The 14,631-nt window shown below is 36.3% G+C and overlaps 1 protein-coding gene and 1 pseudogene across 9 annotated transcripts in view; one reads left to right on the forward strand and one right to left on the reverse strand.

Moving 5' to 3' along the window:
- Window positions 1-1,167: 1,167 nt before the first annotated feature.
- The window catches only part of LOC104873490 (cytochrome c oxidase subunit 7B, mitochondrial), a 128,481-nt gene continuing 115,017 nt past the window's right edge, over window positions 1,168-14,631 (reverse strand). For all 9 annotated transcript variants that reach the window (XM_010640180.1, XM_010640183.2, XM_010640188.2 and 6 more), the window contains one exon: window positions 1,168-1,552. In XM_010640180.1, coding sequence (XP_010638482.1) covers window positions 1,248-1,496 — 249 coding nt within the window. In that variant the 5' untranslated portion in view covers window positions 1,497-1,552 and the 3' untranslated portion in view covers window positions 1,168-1,247. The remainder of the gene's footprint in view (window positions 1,553-14,631) is intronic.
- Window positions 11,000-14,501, forward strand: LOC104873538 (annotated as a pseudogene).

Genomic DNA, 14,631 nt, shown 5'->3' on the forward strand with positions numbered 1-14,631 from the left:
TGTGCCTTGAAATGATTGTAGCCCCGACACTGTAGAAATATGAAACACTGCACTAGGGGTGTGCAAGTCATACTCAATTTCCTGACCCACACAATAGAGGTTTAAAGCCTCTGAGTTTGGGGTAATTTGTAAAATGGTAAGACAAAATATGCTCTCTGATAAACATTGCAACCTATGATGGTAAACAAGTTCACATTTTCAGATCAATAAGGACCGTGAATTACATAAAGTCAACTAATAATTCATTAATTCACTCTAATAGAGAAGTCTAATATACCAGGGCCTGTTCAAAAGACAGAATCATAAAAAGCGCTCCCAAACCTATGCTTTCATACAGTTCACACACAAAACAATAAAAGACAAGTGAAGTCCATCATATGTCAGGTAATGATAAGCACAGAAGAGGAAAATAAGATAAAGAAGATAGAAAAAGCTAGTCCAAAAGAGAGGTTGCAATTTTTAAAAAGTAGTCAAAGGCTTTCTCTGAAAAGATCATTTATGAACAAACCCCCAAAAAGTGTGAGGCAGTGAGTCATAAAGAAGCTGGAGAAGCGCATCTCACACACAAAGAAGTGCCAATGGAAACTTCTTGATGCCGGAGGTAAAAACCAATCTGGGTAGCATCTACAGGGCTCTCGCTCCTTTCTGTGCACTTCAGCTTTACCTCTGGAAACAGGAAGTCACCGGGTTTTGAAAAGAGAAGGAGCATCACTAGACAATTTTTGAAGTGATCGCTCTGGCTGCTAGGCTGCCAGACACTGTGGTGTCAGAGTTGTGGTAGGCATGATTGGGGGATAGCAATGAAAGAAACAAGGACACGATTCAGCCAACCTGCACAATAATTCCAGTGAGTGTGCACCTATGAGTGATTCAGACCAGGTAGAGAAGGAAGGATGTAAAAACGGTCAGCTCTTGAAAATATTTACAGAGAATATACTATAAGATTTGCCAGCCAATTACATTAATTCACAAGGCATGTGTGTGTGTGGGTGTGTGTGTTGATGGATACTTAGGGTGAGTCAAAACCAGACTTTATTAATTCTACTTTCAAATATTTGTTATTCATAATCCCCTACAATCTATGTCCACTACTTTTGGGCCTAAAATTAGTATTTGCAACAACTGTCATATATGATTTCAAATATATTTTATTTCTTCAGTTATGCTATTTTTAAATGAGCAGTAAGTAGAACGTGTACATAACAAGTTGGGTTTTAAACAATTCTGTATTATAGTAGTAGGGATAATTATTTATTTTTCCACTCTTTTGGGGTGACGTGGCCAACAGGAGATGGGTTCCATGCTATTCCCATCTTAGTAGTTAAAAACAACCATGTAACAACACAGAAAATGGCTCCACCAGCCAGCACGGTGTTGCCATATTTGTCATGGAAATTTGGTGAGTGTTTCATATGGGTTTGTCTTGTTGCCATACGTTGAATGGTTTGCCTCTTGAGACCATTAAGCAGCACCCATTTGGCCAAGGGGAACATCATGAAGGCTTGATGGGATTGGAGTTGATTGTAGCTATTCTATTTTGTTGCTCTCAGGTCTGGGAAAACAAAAATGGCAATGTCATCAAATCTGCATTTAGTTTCTCCCTTTCAAATGTTTTACTCTTACTATCCTCTGAGTTTTGATATCACGGCAATTAGCTTTACCACTGGTTACTTTTACGAACTTACGCAGCTACTTAACTCTTCTTCACCTCAATGTGAAACTGAGATAATAATGTTCAACCCAGAGGAGTGTTATGAAGATTACATGTGATAACCTAAACCAAAAGCAATAAAGTAAAATATACAGTAGGTGTTAGTTTTAGTGTTCATCACAAATACCCAATGGTTTGGCCTGGAGATAAACTCCAATTACATCAGCCTGCTTAAAATGCCTATGAAACATTCTCAACTTGTTCACTAGTCTAACACCCACTTTCTATCAACTATAAACTTTTTTAGGGGGTGGGGGAGATTGTTTGAAACAAGGCTAGGCTGGCCCTGAACTCTGTATGCAGCCAAGGCTGGTCTGGAACTCCCAGCAATCCTCCTGCCTCATCCTCCCAAGTGCTGGGATTATAGGTGGGCACCACTATACCTGGCTTAATATAAACTTTTGAGTTTCAGTTGCAATTATAAATCAGTCACAGGGTATGTCACTCCTGCATCCTGCTTTAAGCTTTTATTTCTCCCCTCCCTTCTTCTTCTGGCCTTCGTCTTCCTGGCAAAATTCAACCTGCCTCAAATCCCAGCCTGAGAGTCACCACCCCTCTGAAAGCCTTCCCAAACTTTCCTAGGCTAAATAAGTGCCCTGGGCTTTCAGGTATCACACTCAATTAAAGAAAAGTTATAAAAGGTGCAGTAGCCCAGAGACACAGGGGCTTATTCCACTTAGGAGAGTTTCTAATACAGTTTTGTTTCATAAAAAAATCTGAGCAGAAAGTACACAGTTCCAAAACACCTTCTCACTCCATATAGCCACAGCTTCCTAGATACCAGAATGGTACATTTCTTTCTTTTTTTTTTTTTTTTTTTGGTACTAGCGTTCGAACTCAGTACCTTACACTTGTGAGGCAGGCAGTGGAACCCCTGAGCTAAATCCTGGACCCAGAATGGTACATTTCCTATAACTGATGGACGTATACCTTTGTCATTATCACCCAAACTGCCACTTCATATTAGGCTTCACTCTGAATGGATATTCTTTGGATTTTGGCAGATATATAGTGCCATGTATTTACCATTAAAATATTGTACAGAATAGTTTCACTGCCCTGAAAAAGCTGCCCTGCTTCTGCCTATTCATCCTTTGTTGAACACTAACTCCTGTCAATCACTGGTCTTTATAATGAAATCACACTTTTGCTCTTTTCCAGAATGTCATATTGTTGGAATTACACATGAGCATTTTCAGATTGGCTTCTTTCATTTATTGCTATGCATGTAAGTTTCCTCCATATCTTTTCAGAGCTTGCTAGCTTATATCTTTTTAGTGATGAATAATATTCCATTGTCTAGACATACAACATTTTATTTCTCCATTCTCTCACTGAAGAACACCTTGGTTGTTTCCAAGTTTTGGCAATCATGAGAAAACATGCTAAACATCCGTATGCAGTTTTTTTTTTAATGTGTGTGTGTGGCCATTTATTTTCAACAAATTCAGATAAAAATCAAGGACTATGACTGCTGGATCATAAGGTAACACTATGTTTAGTTTACATGGAGCTCTCTAAGGCTGCTTGTCAAAGTGCTTGTGCTAGTTTATATTACCCTCGCTGCAACAAATAAAAGCTCCTGTTTTTCTGCATCTTTTCGGATTAAGAGTTAATGTTTTGAATTTTGCCTTTCTAACAGGTGTATCGGTTGTTTAACTTGCAAGTCCCTAATTGACTTATTATAATAAGCATCTTTTCACATGTTTATTTGCCATCTTTCTATTCTCCTTGGTGGGTGTCTGTTTCAAATCTTTTATCCATTTCTTCAGCAAGTGACTTTTCTTTACTTATTGCTGGAATTTAATATTTCTTTGTATATATTAAATAACAATCCTTTATCTCTTAAGTCTTTTGTAAATATTTTCTCATAATCTAAGGCTTGCTTTGTCATTCTCTTAAGAAATTATCTTTTTTATTCTCTTCCAATAGCAAAAATAGAAATTTCCATATAAAGTAGATTGACACAGAAGCATAGAGAGGATTTTGAAACAATCCAAAATGTAAATGAAGATGAAAATTTTAATTAGAAGCTAAAATAACCACCAAGAACAAGTCAAACTAAATCAGATGCACACTTCTTAATAGTTCCAATGATTTTACTTCTTAGGTAGTTACAAAAAAAAAAAAAAGAAATCTAGAATCAGAAAAAACCTAAAGAATTTTTGCTTTCCTTTTTTTTTGGGGGGGTGCAATCTGTCAAACAATGTCAAGGCCTTTAGCATTGACATATGTTAACTATGGCCTAAATATAGGCAACACACAAGCTCGCACGCACATAAAAGGGCCTGAGGTTAGTACTTGCAGATTTGTAACTGTTCATTGAGATTTGCTCTTTCAAACTTAGAAACAAGACCTTAAGATTCTATCTCTTGCCTTATGCTAACTAGTACTGTTCCAGAGTGACTAGAAAGGCAAAGCAGAGCCAACTTAATTACTCCTGAAGTCCCAAACAGTCAAAATCCTTTCTTGTTCGTTATAAATATCCCCACCAGAAGACATCAAAGTTTGCATATGAATTGAAGTCAGGGTAATCTGAAAATGAAATGTGTTAGAGTGTGATAGTACAGCCTTAATCCAACACAAAGCACCTATGCAACACACTACTTTCAATCTTTAAGAAGGCATATAAGCGGAGAATAACTTGTGAGCCCTGACTTCTTCAGTGGGACTTCGATGTAGGAGTACTGCTTTATGAAAAATTGCTTTCATTACGCCTGTCCTCAAAATGCTAAGTTGAAATTCTTTGCATATAGTGACATTGTGTCCCACAGATGCTTAGTTCGTCCTTTTATACCTTCTATAGTCCCATATCTTTGAAGCTTTTTTCCCCATCTAACCCTGAATTTTCTTGTAACAATATGCATCTACTAAGAATATTCCTCTAGGAACTCCTTGTGTAGTTTGTAGTTAGCATTTCATCCTATAGCAAAAAGCTAAAGTAATCTCACTTCACGTTTTGTTTTCCCTGTTGGCAACAACTAAAATTGTCTCAACGGCCTTCACATTTACCTTGTATCCACCTTTGAAACACAAACTACTTAATACCACATGACCCAATTCTATAATAAATATTGCATGACCAGTAAATCCTAACCTTATTATTGAAAGAACTAAAGCTATAGGTTCTAATACCCATAGAAAGTATAAAAAAGAACAATTCAGTAATATAATACAGATAAAGTAAATGTTTCTCAAAGAGGTTGTTTTCTGATAAAAATTGAATACAAAGAGATAGAAGATGACAGATACTTTTCTAGATAATAAGAACAAAGTAAACTTTCCCTCATGTCTGGGGGAATAAAATAAAAAAAAATTCTGAATAATATGAATAATTAAAAGGAGTGCAGTATCCTGTGATGATAAAAAGGAAACACTGATTGTATTACCTATTGTATAAACTGATGTTCAAGTTCAGTTCAGGAAAAAATAGCTAATACTGGACCTCAGTTGAACTGCAGGAAGAAAGTATACAATGTGCCCAGACACTGTGTTAGAAATTCGCATATCTGACATTTTGATATAGAAAGCTGATTATTTATCTCCATTTTACACACAAGAACAAATAACAGTACAGGATGTGAACACAAGTCCTATGATTTAAATATACTTAAGTACACCATGACTTCCTAGAGTATATTCAATTCAAACTTAACATTAGTGTTACTGCCTCTTATGATTTATATGTACATGTCTCCCCAAAGCCTCGAACATTCATGGGTAGAGCTTTTGGCTGGATTATGGATGTATGAGATTGGATTATGGGTGCGTGATAACTGGATTAGTCCATGGATTGGTTTAGGATGATTCTGGGTATGGATAATGAGACAGCCCACCTTGGATGGAGGTTTCACCAACCAATGGGCTTGTGGCCTGAATGGAATAAAAAGGGAAAGAGAGGCTAGGTGATTCCTGCTTCCTGCCTGCCATGCCATGAACTATTTCTTCTCTGCCATGCCCCTCTGCCATACTAGCCTGCCTTGGAACCAGCCTACTGTGGACTGAAACCTCTACAAACAGTAGACTGAAACATGTACAAACTGTAAGCTAACATAAACCTTTCTTGTGTTAACTTGCAGTGCTGGGTATTTTGTCTCAGTAATAGGTAAGTAACTAAGACACTACTAGTGATGATCCTATAATTAAAATGTCTTTCTATAGCCATTTCTGTATTCACTCTGTGTCAGGGTCTGGACTTGGTGCCATGGTATAGCGCTTTCTCTCAACAAGCTTATGCTATACTAAAAGAATGAACAGTTATTTAGCTCTAAGGAAGGGGACAGTTTAGAGATGAGCACAGAGTGCCTTTAGTTGGAACAGAAGGCGAATGTTTCAATCTGGAGTGCTAGGGATTGTTTTAGATGAGATTCTAGGCTAGAACTTTGAAAGATGATACAGAAACAAATAAAAAGCTGAGAGAAAACATTTAGATTAAGCAGTAAAAGCATAAGCACAGGATGGTGAATAGCATAGGGACAGAGCAAACTAGCAAGCAAAATGCCACCAGGTAATTAGCACTGAAGCAACAAATGCCCAATAGAAGAGACAGAAGAACAGCACACTGTGAACATTATGAGCCTTGCTAAGGCATTTAGACTCAATTCTATATGTCCATGATTCCCATTATTGAGCCAAACCTCAAAATCACAGTCTTTGTTGTGAACTGAGATATTTTAATTCTGAATTTTTTCTTTCATGATAACATACAAGTGTACGAACATAATATGAGACCTGGAGAACGTTGCTTAACAATTTTTAGTACTGCTGTTTACCATGCATGTGACAATTTCTTGTTTTCGGTTAATGCAAAACAATCTAAACAACTTTTATATTTAATATATTAACACCAGAGACAAAAATAAAAAATTAGAATCATAACAAAGCTTGTCCAGTGGCACAGACATGTGAAAATAAACGAAATTTGGCCACTCAAGCAGTGTTGGAATTTTACAACAAAATGAACTATCATATAGAAATAATGTGTTAAATTTGAATTTTTCAAAATTGTTTGGTTCATTTCTTTTTCCAAAATATGTCTGGTGTTATAGATGTATTAAACCTTAAATATAAAGAGGTTTAATTTGGTTTCATAATTATAGATGGGTTGTATTATAATAACATAGCTTAAGATGCTAAAAGAGATATGAAAACTTTCTCCTTTAAAGTGATCTTACATGAAACAAGTTTAAGGAACACTGCTGTAGAAGAGAAACTGATTATTGGTATAAGAATAAAAATTCTAAGAGAAAATATGAGGGAAAATGCACTTCATAAAGATAATTGTTAGATAGAAAATGGTTGGTGAGATGGTAAAAATGGAAAATAAAATTAAGATGCTAAGTAATAGTGAAGTGTTTACTACAGCATCTCATAAATACATGATGAAGATAGCAAGTATTGCTAGAAGATACAGAATAATAGAATAGAAGAATATTAGGAAAGTAAAATCAGGTTGACTTAACAAAGATTCCTCTAACCAAAATGAAAATTCCTATCGATCTCTTGGTTAAGATTTCAGCTAAAATTTCTGCCCCAATATCCATTCAAAATAGTAAACATTGACACTGTATCTTATATTGTCTGTAGGGATTCAGAATGTGAGTGATGTAGGCACAGAATATAAAGATCAAAGCACACATAATTAAGATGCTCTAGACGCTCTAGTTTATATGCCTGCATGGAAGAGGGAAAAAAATCCAGTCTAAATATAGCCCGATATGTAACATCAAATGACCCTCCTAGCTTTGAAATAATGCTTTCTACATCATTTCAAGAAGAAAATAGGACAACATTTTTTACTTCTTGAGTGGATTATTACTCAAAATCACAGAGTAACAGTGCCCATGAAAAGATTAAATAAGTGTCATGGCTTCCCAAATTGGACACGACTGATACATTGGTCCCATCTTGATGGTAGTGCCAGGAATAATACTTTCTGGACCATAGGTTCTTCTCCATAAGAAAAAAATAAAATTAAACATTGAACTTACTCGTTTTTTCCCAAATCCACCTGACTGAGTCATCTGGCATGTTTGTTACAAAATACAGACTTCTGGGTTCAGGAGTAGTGCGATAATCTGCATTTTGGATATAAGTTCTCAGAAGAGTCTTATTTCAAATGTTTATGGAACACTGAATCGGATAATCTCTAAGGCACTTTATAGCTCTACAATTCTAAGACTTTCCAAAGGGATGGGGGAGTTTTAGGAAGACAATTATTCTTTTAGGTCACTGAAAGAGTGCAGTAGTAATTGAATTTACCACCATGGTAATTTAGAAAGTCATACCTAAGTGACCTAAAAGAGCTATAGGGACCACTGGGAATACATCTGTCAACAGAAACATTTGGCAGCATTCAAAACCATTAAAAGCACCAGTAATCTTGGTATTCTGCCATACAACAAAGGATGTATTTTCAAAGCTAAGGATCCTGCACTACATTATTCAGTTGTAGCATCTTCATTTTCAACTACTTTCATTTTTACAGCTTTGGAATATCGATGCAAAATAAGAAACAATCAAAAGGCAATCTTCTTGAAACAGAAGTGCACATGACCTGCAGTGTCTTCAGTTCATTTATGTATTTGTCACAAGAATGTGGTGCTCTAGGAGGGATTAAGTGTACATAGGACAAAGTGGCTTCCATCAGGACTACTTAAGCTTTCTAACTTTCAGAACAGGACATATGAAAATCCTCCGAGAAGCAATCCTGCTAATAGAAATGCTGAACAGTGGCTCTCTTTTACATGTAATGGAATTATCTCCTGAGTCACTGAATTGGTGCACAGTACAGCCATTTGCTCAAGGCTGTATTTTATATCACTTTATCAAGTTTAAAAAGTTACATAAATGAATGCTACCTGAACAAACAGAAAGGCAGATTACAGCGATGAACTGATAGGCCAGGAGGAAGAAGCGACAGAGTGGTGAAGAACTTGTGAGTCCACATCCTCCAATACGAGACGCTGCCTGAAGAGTGAACGGTCTGCACTCTCGCTCTCATTCTTCCCACAGTCACATTCTATATGAACAGACCATCCTATTCCATGCAAAACGCTTAAAACATTTAATATATCTGCCTTCCAAATAATGACAGCATTCATTCAAGCATTTTCTTTCATGCACTGGATAGTAATGTGATTAATTCATCAAGTATCCATAATATTATAGTTACAAAGTTCTTTCAATTATATTAATTTTTCTTTCCTTCCTGAAAAGTGTGAGAAAATACAGATACTGAGGGCTTTTTCTCCTTGTCATAATCCAAGTCAGTGGCATGATGGCACAATAATTCTTATTTTGCTTGTTATCAAACCTCAAGCAGGCACATTGGTTTTCCCCAATTGGATGTCCTGATTATTTTCACATTAAAATTAATTTGGAACACTGGAAATAGGTGATCCTATTATTTTAAGCAATGTATTAAAATTTATAAAGTGGGCTGCTATGGTTATACTCAACAAATTTTATATTGACTATGTTCTATGGCTTTTAAACTATGAGTGGCCAAGCCTTATTAGAGTATTCGATTTCAATATTGCTGGCAAGTCAAAACAACTGGTTTTTCCAAACCAACTGAGAAAACAGAAGAAAATCATAATTACGATGAATTTTAAAGACATTGAAAGAGTATTCTGATAAAATGATTCAAAATTACTGAAAGGCACCTAGTGAGTTCTACTGTCAAATCTGCAGTTAAGGTATTACAGTAAGTCCCCGACTTACCACAGAGCTACCTTACACTATTACAGTATACAATAACCACATAGCAGCACAACTGTGACAATGTCTGTCAGACATAGGAACTACTTCCATGATTTGTTTGCATCTACCAATGGACCTTATTGCAAGGTGTGTAGGTACCTGGGAAAGTTTACAACTCAAATGTTCATAAATTGGGTATTTATTGTACTTTTGTATGCAGTGGAGATTTGCACAGAAAGGTGACTGTAGGCAATAAAAGCTGTCTATGAAGTTACAGTAAAAGTTCCACTAAGAAATATTAAGGGAAAGAATGTGCACATTTTACCAATGAAAATCCCAAAGTATGTTACTCCCTGGTATAGTCACCATATTTCTGCGTGCAATCCTTGGCTTTGCAGAGCAAACCAGAATTTTCCATAAATACACAGAGACGACAATTTCAGCAGATATACCTCATGCCAATGTAGTCTCAGAACTTGATTTATGAACTATATTGTAAGAGTTTATTTCATGAACTTTAAAGTAGATGGACTTCCCATTCCAGTGACTGGAGTACATACTTCAACTCAGTCTATTTGCTCAATCCTACTTCCAATCTGTAAAGGGACCTTACATCAGTTTTTCCCAAAGTCATGTGACCATTTCACCATTTCTATTTCAATGAGGAGGAGCTCCTTGGGGGCGGGGACTTTAACATCATGTAAGCTTTGGGGGAAAAAAACAAGGCAACTGTCAAATTTTCATTAAGAACTTTTCAGATCTCTTTTGTGCTAATAAAAACAGTGATTCTCTGAGAAGAATGGCACGCATTGCTTTCCCAACTTAGCACACCTTGCCCTTTTGTGCGTCTGTGTGCTTTGCACATATCTCCATAATGCATTGGAGTTTTCCAGAAAACAATTAGGGCAAAACTAAAGTAAGCCTCTGGGTTCCCAATGCTGTTGCATCACTGCATTCATTCCCACTGCCTTTATGGTTTCAGAATGTGTTTCACAAAATGAATTATTTCCTTATGGGAACTTTTAACACATGACTTAAGGAGTATACGATGTGTTAAAAGCCCAGGATGTCTTAATAATATTCATAGAAGCAATTAACTCTGGTCTTCATTATGTGATTCTAACTTGGGCAGTTTAATATTTGTGCAGATGTTTCTCTTGCCTCCACAACAAACTTTAGTCATTAATTGCCCTATGAATAGAAAACAAGCATGATTTTGCAAAGGCCATTAGAGTTTCATGAATGAATCTTCACTGTATGATTTGGAGCATTCATTAAAAATCTTGAAAAGGTACAAGCCATTCCTGCCTTTAATCTAAACATATTACCAACACACGTAGGTAAAAGAATCATTAAAATGTTTAAATATTGCATATCAAAACCAATTTAATTTTAAAATACACTTACAATGTGTTTCCTTTAGGACAGTAGGGGTATAATCCAGACTTAATTTCAAATTAAGATCATAATATTAACATTGAAAGGGAACCCCTTCCTTCTTGCTTCTGAAATCTCCAGATATTTTATTTCTGTCTTGGATATCTCCTAAATTCCTCTCAAAGTACATCCATAAATTAAACCGTTATGAGGAAGGCTTTGTTAACGCTATCACCTGTGCAGCTTAGGGAGCATTTGCAGAGAAATTCCATTTGGTAAGAAGAGTACTTCACATTGCTGAAGTGGTAACTGTGGTATCTTTGTAAGTTGTTTATCAATCCAGAGCTACTTTTCAGGTCAATTTTTTCTTCTTTACAATTTCATTTCATAGAAGTTCAGAAACTTTTTGAAAACTTTTAACAAAAGGTTGGCACTTTACTTTTTTTCTTCCATTTTGGATTCAATTATTTGGAAGTGAAAAACTCTTTGGCCAGAGGGGCTAACTTTGGTGAACTGATTTTTCTCCTCCATAGACACCTTAGTTGAAACAGAAAGACAGGATGCACTTTGCCAAACCTTGGGGCAAGATGCTTGTTTTAGGTAACCGCTATTTCATTGTAGTCTTTTCACTTAGTTTCTGGTGAAGGATGATAAAAAAGAAAGTGAGCCTGAAAGAGGTTATCTATCTGAAAACATGCAAAATAAATTTAGAACATATATTATTTTGAAATTCCAAAATTTCTCATTAAAATTCTAGTCTAGAGAGAGATTACTAAGTTTTGGTTTCTTTCACTAATCCAACAGAGTTTATACACTAAAAAGGCATTCTCTTTTTTTTTAATAGTATAATGTTAAAGAGCTTACTTAAACTGAGATATCAGAATATAATCATTTGAATAATTGGAAAAGTAGGTTTATATGAAAACTGGCCATAAGTGTTATACAAACATATAGTTAACATGGCTTAAAATTGCTGGTAATAATGGAACAGTGGGCTTCATTGTACAGATATTTAGTTTCCTACATTTCTCAAATTGAAGTCATCAGATTTGAGACAAGTGGTAGAACCACTGAGCTAAATCCCTGGCCCTAGTCATCATATTTGAAAGACACCGAGATCACTTTAAATTGCCCTTTAGTGTTATAATCTTGGTCACTGGCCATTCATGATCTTATGTAATAAATGTATGCTGAGAAAAAAGGCAGACAGAAACAGAAGGGGCACAGGAGTTAGTAAACACAAAGACTTCTGGTTTCCCTTTTATCATTTTGCATTTTAATTGAGGTAGAAGTGGAAAACCAATTCATACATGTTATTTCTCCATTACAAACTAATTATATACTGATACAGGCAACTAACTGAGTATAGACAAGTTTAAGAAACCAGAATCCTTTGCCCCAGTATAGAATCACAACATTGTGAGTGAAAATAGTGGGCTTCCTAAGAGTAAGAAGATGTTACTACTAATGGGGTTGTGGATTGAGCTCAGTGATTCTGCCATCTGCCTCTCAAGTGCAAGGTTCCAAGTTCAATTGCTGGCTTTACAATAAATAAATAAAGAAAGAAATAAAGAAAGAAAGAAAGAAAGATGTTACTGCTAGAGATAGATGGCATCCATACTGAATGTCCCCACATCCCTTGAAAAAATGTCCACTATGGTTCTGTAAGTAGTTCGAAGGTGGGACTAATAGGTTCATTTGTTAAGTGACCAGTGGTCTAGATTTTCTGCAGTTTATTCCACCTCTAACATTTTGCTTCTTTATCTAAATTTTCACATAAATGTGTCATAATGTCCCATAGGAGTCAGTCCTACAGTCAACAGGGATTATGCAAGGGTCAACAGAAATACAGCTATTTTTCTGCACCTTGACAGAGCTGTAAGTTATCCTCACAAGGCATTTACTAAACTGCACTGATTATTTTGTTGCTTAAAGATGATTCCGTGGAGCTCCTACTATATAACTGCAGCTTGCTGAAGAGAAGAGTTACAAAAATAAGTAAGAATGGAATTCTCAATTAGCAGAAGAAAAACAGAGTCACAAAGTTTCAGTCCAGATATGCTCAGGATGCGATGTCACCAAAGATAAAAGACAATTTTCCCAAGAAAGGAGCCCATGAAAAACTCCCTGCAGTAACTGATGCATAAGCTAAATCCCACACATTTGGCCAGACTGAAAAAAAAAGGGGGGGGGAGTTGGAAAATTTTATGAAAGGACTTTTTCTATGTATCACTGGTAAAATTTAGTTTTCAAACATTTCTCTTTTAAAAGTGACCTTCAACAGTCCAACCATAAATCCGGATAATTTCTTCTTATGTCAAATTCATAAATACAGCATATGTAATAGTGGTACACAAACATCATATTGAAAGAAGGCATCTCAACTGAAAACCATATTGTTACCACTATAAAAACTGATTTTAATGCTACTATAAAATAATAGGAAACAGTCCTTAGAGACTTCTTCCAAAACAAATAAAATGTATGGATACAATAAAATGTGTGGAGACAAAATAATAAGAGTCAAGATAGAATGTAACTATGTTTAGAAATAACTATCTCCGGTAGAATAATTTCTTGCATTTACTTTAGAGTTCATATATTGCAGTAACACCTATAATTTTATGTCACATTAAAAAATAAAATTTAAAAAATATTGGAACAGGCCGGGAGAGCCCTGCACCCAGGGCAAGTCCGGCACCCACCCCCATTCCCAGTCCCTCCACCTCCCAAAGCTAGGGGCAGCCTCCTCCTCGGGCGGAGCTGAGCTGGAGCAGGAGTCCTGGGAGCTTTGGAGAGGCCACTGCCACAGCTCCCATCGGCTGCGGAGCCGGAGGAGGAAGGAAGAGGCCTGGAGGACATCAACATGAAGGAGCAAGTTGAAATCATCGCAGAAAGATAAAGTTCAACAGTTTATGATCTTCACACATCTAGTTTTAAAAAGTGCAGTAAGTGCTGGGGATTTAGCTCATTGATTCTGCTGCCTGCCTCGCAGGCGCAAGGTCTAGAGTTCGATGCCAGTACCAAAAAAAAAAAAAAAAAAAAAAAAAACGTGCAGTAAGTTGTCTCAAAATGACTGGAAGTTACATGTTGCAACAGATCAATTTTTCCAAAATCCTGAACTGTATAAACAAGATAGTGTAAAAGGATCGTTGGACAGGAAGAAGTTGAAACAACTACACAATAGATGCAAAGATCCTCAAGATGAAAATAAAATTGGAATAGATGATATACAGCAAGTCTGCAATGACCTGCCCCCTGATCCAGCCAGCATTAGTGACTTGATGATTGCATGGAAGTTCAGAGGAGCAACACAGAGTTCTCCAAGCAGGAGTTCATAGATGGCACTACAGAATTAGAATGTGGCAGCACAGAAAAGCTAAAGGCTCAAATACCAGAAACTGATCCAGGACGATTTAAGGATTTTTATCAGTTTACTTTTGATTTTGCAGAGAATCCATGACAAAAAGGATTAGATCTAGAAAGGTCCATTGCCTACTGGAAGTTAGTGCATAGACTTATGGAATAAATTTTTGTTGGAACATCACAAACAATGCCAAAAGATACTTACAATCTTGTTTTAGATCTCAGTACAATAATTGCAGATGACATGTACTGTGATGAAGAAGGAGTGTGACCTGTTCTCATTGAGGACTTTGTGGAATTTGCAGGCCCTCAAATTCCAGGGACAAAAAGTACAACAGTGTAGCACTGAAAGAATCTTCTAGAATGTGCACAGTCCGTACAATAAATGCACTGGAAAATTGCACAGTCATTTTCTGCTAGTTGGACTGAACATCAATCCTCTATTGAGACGAGACTGGGGTTTCAGGCAAAAC

This window comes from Fukomys damarensis, unplaced genomic scaffold, assembly GCF_012274545.1.
Source record: "Fukomys damarensis isolate Sample0158 unplaced genomic scaffold, DMR_v1.0_HiC HiC_scaffold_35, whole genome shotgun sequence".
Lineage (NCBI taxonomy): Eukaryota > Metazoa > Chordata > Mammalia > Rodentia > Bathyergidae > Fukomys > Fukomys damarensis.